At 46.7% G+C, this 10,484-nt stretch overlaps 1 protein-coding gene across 4 annotated transcripts; it reads left to right on the top strand.

Annotated features, from left to right (window-relative positions):
• The first annotated feature begins 436 nt into the window (after positions 1–436).
• On the top strand, positions 437–6,925 carry TMEM216 (transmembrane protein 216). 4 transcript variants are annotated; one of them, XM_003274037.4, is made up of 5 exons: positions 437–737; positions 1,302–1,403; positions 1,954–2,046; positions 5,851–6,052; positions 6,339–6,925. In XM_003274037.4, the coding sequence occupies exons 1-5, from the start codon at positions 599–601 to the stop codon at positions 6,352–6,354; spliced, it is 552 nt and encodes a 183-aa protein (XP_003274085.1). In that variant the 5' UTR covers positions 437–598; the 3' UTR covers positions 6,355–6,925. The 4 variants fall into 4 exon arrangements, with proteins under 4 accessions (XP_003274085.1, XP_012351759.1, XP_030666763.1 ...); XM_012496305.2 differs by having other exon boundaries at positions 464–751; XM_030810903.1 differs by having other exon boundaries at positions 658–751; positions 6,616–6,924.
• The last annotated feature ends 3,559 nt before the right edge of the window (positions 6,926–10,484 follow it).

The raw sequence follows: 10,484 nt of genomic DNA on the forward strand, positions 1-10,484 counted from the left end.
CCTCAGGTGATCCATCGCCTTGGCCTCCCGAAGTGCTGGGATTACAGGCATAAGCCACTAAGCCTGGCCAGCAACCCGCTTTTACTGCTGCAAATGCGAATCAGGCAGGTTTTGAAGCCCAGCTCACAGGCCGTCTCTGGGAAACTAACTTAGATTTCCACCTGGGAGCACTCTGTCAGCTCCCACTGCACCACTTTATGGATCACGTGGTGACTCGTTTCATTTTATTTATGTGTGTTCCTGAAAGCACGCTGTATTTCCCTCGTGTCTACCTGGTAGGTAAATCGGCCGCAGAAAAGAACAATGCTAACTCCACTCCGCATTTGCAAAGATCCGTCTCTCACACCGTTTTTTGTCTTCTGTTGAAAAAAGGGAATCGTGGGAGTAGGACCTACTTGCCAATCTCCTGGTAACACTATCACAACTGGCCACTTCCGCCCAACGCCCGGTAGCCCGAGAGCCTCCAGGGTCCTCCCCCACACCCCCGAGGTCCTGCAGACGATGGCGTCGTGGGCGGTCACTGTTATCCCTTAGGTCTGGAGAGGGGACATCCGAGCGAGGGCAATTCGCTGCCAGGCACGAGCTCGTCCCGCTCCGGATGACCACAGAGTGCCGCGGGCGGGCAGAGGGACCGGAAACTCAGACCTCTCCGTCCCTGTTTCCGGCAGCGCAGCGCTGCTCCGGGAGCCGCTGTGGCAGCGTTATGCTGCCACGGGGACTGAAGATGGCGCCGCGAGGTGAGATTCCGGAGGTGTGTGAGTCGCTGGTCCCTTTCCCTTCGGCCCCTCCCTCCCACCTCTGTCCCAGAGCTTGACCTAAACCCTCCATTCTCTAGCGTTAGGGACGCCTCGCCTCCCTGGTCCAAAGCCGGCTTCCGCGGTCCCGCCCACCCTGGGTGCCTGAAGGTCTCAAGATGCGCGGCTCAAATAAACCAGATCCTTAGCTGGGCCGCTTCTAGGCTGGCTCAGGTGCGAATCTGTTGGTCTCCGCGCCCCAACTTCCCCTCCCAAATAGTGACAGGGTGAGATATTTGAGATGTCTGTCAGCTGCGAGTTACCTCTTGACTTTTATTCCTGAAGCCAAAGAGTCGAGTTTCACGGTGATTTCTGGGAAACCAGGGAAGCCCCCTCCACACCCACCCCCGTACCCTCGCCCCCTCATTATCAGCAACCAGAAGTGGCCCTGAGTGGCCGGTCCCATTAGTTGCGGCGTCTAGTTTCCCCAAAGTTAGACACCAACCCATACGAGCAGAGAGGGAGCTGCCTTCTGGCCCATCCCACTTCTCTGTGCTCCTTTTTCAGGTAAACGGTTATCCTCCACCCCGCTGGAAATCCTGTTCTTTCTGAACGGGTGGTATAATGCTACCTATTTCCTGCTGGAACTTTTCATATTTCTGTATAAAGGTAAGGAAGGCTTGGGGCTTGACGACAGCATCCCTTCCCCACTTCAGCTCAGATCCAACTCCTACCAAGAACCTTCTTATTTTCCGCTCTTTTCTGCCCCCTGCAGTTCTTTGTCGCTGCAAGGCAGGCCTCCTCATCAGATGGCTTGAGTATGATTCCATAGGCAGCCCCTCAGCAAGAATTTCTTGAGTTTGGGAAATGTGGGCTTCTCCATTCTGACTCTGCCGACATCACTGCTCTTTGCTGAGCTCCACCATAAGCCCATTGGTGACTCTTAGAAATATTCTAAGAGTGACTTGTGTACCCATGTACATCCAGTCATTTTGGACAGTGGAGTCCCCAGAGACTTTTGGAGTTAGGAGTAAAACGCCATAATACTGAGCCTGAGTCGCATTGTGAGTTTATGTATCCTGCAGCTGTAATAATGCCCACATCTCACTAACTAGTTCATGGAAAGCTGAGACTGATGTCCTCTTTTTTCTCAAGTGTGTGGCAGTTCTTGTGGGTTCTGTTAAATGCTGTTTGCAAACTCTGGCTTTTGTATTGGCAGGTGTCCTGCTACCATATCCAACAGCTAACCTAGTACTGGATGTGGTGATGCTCCTCCTTTATCTTGGAATTGAAGTAATTCGCCTGTTTTTTGGTGAGTGTTGTCCAGAGAATATTTCCACTCTTTATGAGACAAGCTGGTATCTGTAACTTGATTAACAAGAAAAGTACATAACCTAGGTTGACTATTAGAGACTGGATGTGTATATCCCATTACTCCCTCTCTGAAGTTTCAAGTTGCTGCTTCATACATTGGGTTATGATTTACCTGTTTGTTGCTCTGTAAGGCTAGAGACGGGCAATAGAATGGGATATTAGATGATTCGTTCCCAGCTGCCTAACTGCAAGAAGAGTGCCTGGTTCTTCTCACTAGTATTCCTAGGGGAATAGGTTCAGTTGTAACTCCATGTCAGGGCAGGCAGTGTATCCTGCACAGATCAGTACTAAGATCCCTAACAATTCTCTGAATAAGGATCTCTGTAGGATTTTTTTTGTTTTTTTGAGATGGAGTCTCGCCCTGTCGCCAGGCTGGAGTGCAATGGCACGATCTCGGATCACTGCAACCTCTGCCTCCCGGGATCAAGTGATTCTCCTGCCTCAGCCTCCCGAGTATCTGGGACTACAGGTTTGCACCACTGCTCCCAGCTAATTTTTGTATTTTTAATAGAGACAGGGTCTCACCATGTTGGCCAGGATGGTCTCGATCTCTTGACCTTGTGATCTGCCCGTGTCGGCCTCCCAACGTGGTGGGATTACAAATGTGGGCCACTGCACCTGGGTGGTTTTTTTTTTTTTTTTTTTTTTTGGGAGACAGAGTCTCACTGTGTCACCCAGACTAGAGTGCAGTGGCACGATCTCGGCTCACTGCAACCTCCGCCTCCCGGGTTCAAGCGATTCTCCTGCCTCAGCCTCCTGAGTAGCTGGGACTGCAGGCGCCTGCCACCATGCCCGGCAAGTTTTTGTATTTTTAGTAGAGATGGAGTTTCACCATGTTGGCTAGGGTGGTCTCGATCTCCTGACCTCATGATCCACCCGCCTTGGCCTCCCAAAGTGCTGGGATTATAGGTGTGAGCCATCACACCTGGCCGGATTTTGTTTTTTAAACATTTATTTATTTGAGACAGGGTCTCATTCTGTCACTTAGGCTGGAGTACAGTGGTACGATCATAGCTCACAGCAGCGTTGAAGCCCTGGGCTCAAGCGGTCCTCCAACTTCAGCCTCCTGAGTAGCTGGGACCACAGGTGTGAAACATCATGCCTGGCTAATTTTGTGTTTTTTGTAGAGACAGCGTCTTGCCTTGTTGCCCAGGCTGGTCTGAAACTCCTGGCCTCAAGCAATCCTCCTGCCTTGGCCTCCCCAAGGTGCTGGGATTACAGGCATGAGCCAACATGCCTGGCCTGTAGGACAAGTTTTATAACCCCAGAAATACAGAGCAAAACCCTTATTTGTTAGAATATGTCATCCCTGAAATCAACGTTAAAGCACAAACTTAGGAACAAAATTACTTGCAACATATAAGAAAGGATAAAAGAAGGCTCACATAAATCACTAAGGAAAAGACAAAATAACTCTAAAAATTGGCTGGGCGCAGTGGCTCACGCCTGTAATCCCAGCACTTTGGGAGGCCGAGGTGGGTGGATCATTTGAGGTGAAGAGTTCGAGACCAGCTTGGCCAACATGGTGAAACCCCGTCTACTGAAAATACAAAAATTAGCCGGGTGCGGTGGCACGCGCCTGTAATCCCAGCTACTCGGGAGGCTGAGGCAGGAGAATCGCTTGAACCCAGGAGGCGGAGGTTGCAGTGAGCCAAGATCGCCCACTGCACTCTAGCCTGGGCGACAGAGAGACTCAAAGAAAAAAAAAAATTGGTAAGGGACATTAATAGGCAGTTGATGTAAAAATAATTACAGAGAACCAGTAAAACTTGACAAGATGCTCAAACTTGCTAATAAAAATCAAAGTGAAACAAAGTAACATTTTTTACCCATCAGACTGGCAAAGATAAAGATTTATAACACCCAGTATTAGGGTGTGGGGAACAGGTTGTTATACACTTTTGTGGTAATTTAATTTAGTACAACTCTTCGGTAATAGTTATTACTGTGTAATATTTTACTCTTAGCCCCAACAATTTCATTTCTAAAACTAGATTAAAAAAATTCCACAGATATGCAAAGATAGCTATATGAGAATGTTTATTGCCAAAAATTTGGTAACATCAAAACACTATAAACAAACTAAACATCTGTCCATATGGGATTGTTAAATAAGTTATGGCACTGATTCAACAGACTTGTATGTAACCATTAAAAAAGAACAGTTGCTGGGCACGGTGGCTCACGCCTGTAATCCCAGCACTTTGGGAGGCCGGGGCAGGCAGATCACGAGTTCAGGAGATCAAGACCACCTTGGCCAACATGATGAAACCCCGTCTCTACTAAAAATACAAAAATTAGCTGGGTGTGGTGGCACGTGCCTGTAATCCCAGCTACTCGGGAGGGTGAGGCAGGAGAATCACTTGAGCCCCGGGAGGCGGAAGTTGCAGTGAGTCGAGATCGTGCCACTGCACTCCAGCCTGGCGAGAGAGCTAGACTATGTCTCAAAAAATAAAAAACTTTGAAAATAAAAAAGAACAGTTAAGGCCAGGTGCAGTGGCTCATGCCTGTAATCTTAGCACTGTGGGAGGCCGAGGCGGGCGGATTGCCGGAGGTCAGGAGTTCATGACCAGCCTGGCCAACATGGTGAAATCCTGTCCCTACTAAAAGATACGAAAATCAGCTGGGCATGGTGGCGGGCACCTGTAATCCCAGCTACTTGGGAGGCTGAGGCAGGATAATCGCTTGTACCCGGGAGGTGGAGGTTGAAGTGAGCCGAGGTCGCTCCATTGCACTCCAGCCTGGGGGACGAGAAACTCCGTCTCAAAAAAAAAAAAAAATTAGCTGGGCATAGTGACGTGTACCTGTAGTGGCAAGATCCCTTGAGCCCAGGGGTTCAAGGCTGCAGTGAGCTATGATGATGCAACTGCACTCCAGCCTGGGTGACAGAATTAAACACTATCTAAAAAAAAAAAAAATTAAGGTAGCTATGTGTGTGGAAAAATGTGGGGAAAAAATAAGTTGCAAAACAGGATGTAGAGTATGCTTCTATTTTTATAATAATAAATAGTAATATGTGAATATATACATACAAAAAATCTGAAACAATACACATCATTCTCTAATAATCTTCAGGGTGTAGGGACATGGAGGCCTTTCACTTTCTATAGTCTCAAAAATTATTTTCTGTGTTGAAAATTTTTTTTTTTTTTTTTTTTTTGAGACAGACTCTTGCTTTGTTCCCCAGGCTGGAGTGCATGATCTCTGCTCACTGCAAGCTCCACCTCCTGGGTTCACACCATTCTCCTGCCTCAGCCTCCCGAGTAGCTGGGACTACAGGCGCCTGCCACCACGCCCGGCTAATTTTTTTGTATTTTTAGTAGAGACGGGGTTTCACCGTGTTAGCCAGGATGGTCTTGATTTCCTGACCTTGTGATCCGCCTGCCTTGGCCTCCCAAAGCACTGGGATTACAGGTGTGAGCCACCATGCCCGGCCGTTGAAAATTTTTAAATGATTATATATTATTTTTATATTAAAAATTTTGTTTTTCCCAAATAAAGATCCCATTGTCCCTTGAGTGGGAACCAGACTGGAAGCAGGACCTCTGGATTAAGTGACTTTAATCTTGTAACTCTCCTAAGCCTCAAACTTTTAGTACAGTGGGACCCCATTTATAAATCTGCACACCCCCACTCAGGATCATTTTTTGTGCCTTGCCATTCCTTCACATCTCCCACGCCTTTCCCCTGGGCCAGGAAAAGCAGACCATTTGGAGATGACTCCATGGGCTGTGTCTGACAGGTACAAAGGGAAACCTCTGCCAACGAAAGATGCCACTCAGTATTAGCGTGGCCTTGACCTTCCCATCTGCCATGATGGCCTCCTATTACCTGCTGCTGCAGACCTACGTACTCCGCCTGGAAGCCATCATGAACGGCATCTTGCTCTTCTTCTGTGGCTCAGAGCTTTTACTTGAGGTGCTCACCTTGGCTGCTTTCTCCAGGTACTGCTGCTGAGGGACCATTTCTCATCACTAGAGGGTTGGGTTCCCATCCCAGGGAGGGATTCAGTATTCTTCTGAAGCCTAAGGGATCTAGAAGACTTTTTTCTAGAGGGAGGAAGGGGTGGCTATAGGATCGCCTTTCCTGTTTAGGGTAGGTAGATCGTTTCCCACTCAGGGAAGATACTGTCCCTATTCTTTGGGGCCAGGAGTCTTGGAATATAGAACAGTCGAGGCCAGCTGCTCTCATTCACTGGTCTTTTAATATTTTCTTTCTTTCTGCCATCAGTATGGACAGGATTTGAAGTACAGAATTTCAGCCAGCAGCCCATCAGGCCGACACCACACATATTGCTTCTGGTACTTTAGCCACACCAGTGAGAATTGGTGGGGCAAGTTGTCCTGAGAAAGGCTGTGTGGCTTTTCTTCAGCACAGACATTTGGGCAAGCAACTCAGCATAAGTCCAGTGGGTACCATCTTCTAAACCAGGACCATCAGCCCAAGAGATTCTTCTACACTCCACTATAGGGAGGGTCAAGGTTATTCCCATCCTGCCCCTTCTCAGAACCAGTCCCCTGCTGACCTCAAGTTCTCCTCCTTGATCACCGTGGCCAGAGCATCTCGTGTGGACCATCTAGGCTCCTTGGGCTTCAAGCAGGACCTGAGCCACGTGCTCCCTATACGAGCTGTGCCATACCTGTCCCACATGAGCACGGAGAGCCTCATGTTGGTGGGTTTCCAGAGTGATGTGAAAGCCTCTCACCCCAATCCTCGGAGACTGAGTTCCAGAACTTTTTTAGTAGCTCATAGTGTTATTTTTCTACTCTCTTCAAGAAACTAACTTTATTTTATAATAAATATGTATTTTCTGTTGTGGGGGTTGCAGCCTTTCCTTATGGCACCTGTCCCTAGAATTTATCCACTCCAAGAGAGGGTCATGACTATCCCAGCGGTTTGTTCTCAGGAGCTTTGCTTAGTGATAAAGTGTGGACAAAAGGCAGTGATGACCACTGATTTTCCTCCCCACACTGCAGCCTAAATTAAACCCTAAATGCACTGCCATCCTCTGTATCTTCCTTAAGTCTCTCATCATGCAAAAAACTGCTTATTTGCTTCACTCTGCCCCAAAGTCAGCATCTTGTCTCACTCCTCTTACAGATAATTGTTAGCTCTTTTCCAGTGGGCCATGGGTAACTGGAAGAAGCATATTCTAAACTACCTTTTTTTTTTTTTTTTTGGAGACAGTGTCTCAGTCTGTCATCCAGGCTGCAGTGCAGTGGCATGATCTTGGCTCACTGCAACCTCTGCCTCCCTAGCTCACGTGATCCTCCCACATCAGCCTCTCAAGTAGCTGGGACTACAGGCACACACCACCATGCCTGGCATTTTTTTTTTTTTTTTTTTTTTGAGACGGAGTCTCGTTTTGTCACCTAGACTGGAGTGCAGTGACATGATCTCAGCTCACTACAACCTCCGCCTCCTGGGTTCAAGCAGTTCTTCTGCCTCAGCCTCCTGAGTAGCTGGGAATACAGGTGTGCACCGCCATGCCGGGCTAATTTTTTTTTGTATTTTTAGTAAAGACGGGGTTTCACCATGCTGGCCAGGCTGGTCTCAAACTCCTGACCTCGTGGTCTGCCTGCTGGCCTCCTAAAGTGCTGGGATTACAGGCGTGAGCCACCGTGCCCAGCCCACTAATTTTTGTATTTATTGTAGAGATGGGGTCTCACTATGTTGCTCAGGCTGGACTGTAACTCCTGGGCTCAAGCGATCCTCCCGCCTCTACCTCCTAATGTGCTAGGATTATAGGTGTGAGCCACTGCAACCAGCTGATTTTTTTTTCGGGGTCTTTTAGTATTTTGAGGCCTGGCACAGTGGCTTACGCTTGTGATCCCAACATTTTGGGAGGCTGAAGCAGGAGGATTGCATGAGTCCAGGAATTTGTGACCAGCCTGGGTAATATGGTGAGAATCTTGTCTCTACAAAAAATTTAAAAATTAGCCAGGTGTGCTGATGCACACCTGTAGTCCCAGCTACTCAGGAGGCTGTGGCAGGAGGATAGCTTGAGCCCAGGAGGTCAAGACTGCAGTGAGCTATGTTTGTACGACTGTACTTCTGCCTGTGCAGGAGTGAGACCCTGTCTCAAAAATAAAATTTTGAGTTAACATAAAAGGAACACTTTTTTTTAAGCTGGAGAACTGTCACTCTAGATCAGTGTATACTTTCTTTCTCCAAGTAAGCATCTTTAAAATTATTCCTCATTTCCTTGGTAGTGGCCATGTTTTTTAATTCCAAGAAGCCACGAGGAGCCATGACAGAATCCACTTCAGAAAACCTTGAGGCTCTTCTGTTTTCAGATGAATCCTAGATTATCTGCTCTTACTCAAAGTAAAATATAACTAAGCATTCTAGGCTGGCTTTTAACTCTTACGTTCTATGATCAAGCTCATTCTCATCCTGAGGGGCTCTGCTGTTGAAAGCACTGATGCTTTTTCTTGTTTCCTATCCTTTCTGTGCCCTTGCCTCCAACTTGCCCTTGCGGACTATCCAAAAACCAAAGTAGACAGGTCTAATCAGCCATGAAACAGTAACAAAACCTTAAATAGGAACTTCCCTGATAATCACAAATCCGACTAATACCAATTTTCTGCTACTTTCTCCCTGTTTTGAAGAAATCGCTGGTATCAAACTGGAAGAGAGCCCGTTCTGTATGACCTATTTAATTTAGAGGTTCACTGGTTAACCTTATCGCCGCAGCAATACAGATAAATTATTGGAAGGCTCAATTGGAAGTTTAAGGGCACCTTATAAAATCCATTAGAATTTAAAGACCTACCTTAGAGATGAACCAAGTCTAACCCCCGACTTTGCAGGCTGAGGTGAGAAGTGACATAACCAGCACCACACATCTAGTTATTAACAGCTGGAACTAGAAAGCTTGCCTTAGGAGTCTGTCTGGATCAAGGAAATTCCATTTCCTCATACTTGAGAATGAGGATGATGGTTGAAAATGAGGCTGTGATTAGGAATAGGAAGTCCTCTCATTTACTGGGTGGTTACGTGGAAGTTTAGTGCATTGTGCTTCCTGTGGGTTACTTGATAAATGTTCATTTTTCCTGATGCTTGTTGGAACCACCTGTGTAGATGCAGTTAGTCACATAATTAGGACATACAACAGAAACTGAGGCAGTGGAGGCCTGGCACAGTGGCTTACACTTGTGATCCCAACATTTTGGGATCACAGGAATCTGTAGCTAGTCTTTCACATTTATCGTGGCCAGAGGCTGTGCTCACTAGAGTCAAGGGAAGCCACTTTACAGTCCACACAGAGCTGGAGGTACCAAAATTCTGGGACAGTGGAGAGAACTGAGCAAACAGGCCCTGGTCATAAGCTGGCAGAGGCCTGCTCAGCTACTCACACTCATGGCTAGAACCAGCAAGTGACTGCAGTGGTCTGGCCCAGTTTAGGAAGCATTTAGGACACAGACTCAGATTCTGGCTCCATACCATGGCAGCAGCTTGTGGAGACGAATCATCCAGTGCCTGGCAAAGTGTATTTCATTCATATAATGATCCTATGAGGCAGGAAATTAATCAGATGTTAAGCCATGTGTCCAAGGGCACTCAGCTTAGAAATGGAACTGGGATTTGAACCTAGTAACCATAAAATCCTTCCTTTTCTACACCACCATGGTACCTCCTAGATGAAGCTGAATTTTGCCTCTAAGCCGCCAGTCCTCACAATTTAGTTTACAAGTCATCTGGGGCATAAAAACCAGACACCTAGACCTTAAGTAGAGATTGCTATGGCACAGGAACAGGTGTCTTAGCAAGCATGACGTACAACTAAGATGTGGGTTACCATGGACCCCAATTTGAAAGTAATAGTTTACATTCTGAGGTACTCCAACTATTTTTTTTCCTCCTTTAAGTTTCACATCTTGATAGACCCTCCATGGAATTTCTCTTCTCCTAACGCTTGTTTTTACACTGATGTTGCCGTTCCTGGTACCATACACATTATCCTCTGGTCTGTGGTTCACTTTTTTTTTTTTTTAAATCATTGAACCCTTCTTCACCTGGCTTTTTAAAGCCAAAAGCTTTTCTGGAGCCCCAAGATCACCCACACTATGTACTTTCTCATATTTAGGTAGTTTACAAAACATTCACATTTGTTATCTCTGATTCTTAAAACATCCCTGTGTAGAAGGCACAACAGCTATTATTTTCATTTTGTAGGTGAAAAAGACCAGGGTTACACTGCTTGTCCATATTTAGATAAACAGGTGGTGAACTAGGCACTACCAGTGAGATCTTCTAACTCCTATCAAAGGATTCTTCCCTTCCTGAACTTGACACTGGAATTTAACTGTACAAGGTAGAACATTTGCTCTGAAAATAAGTCTTAAGAATCTTGAAGGGTAAAGGATAACTTGG

This window comes from Nomascus leucogenys, chromosome 4, assembly GCF_006542625.1.
Source record: "Nomascus leucogenys isolate Asia chromosome 4, Asia_NLE_v1, whole genome shotgun sequence".
NCBI lineage: Eukaryota > Metazoa > Chordata > Mammalia > Primates > Hylobatidae > Nomascus > Nomascus leucogenys.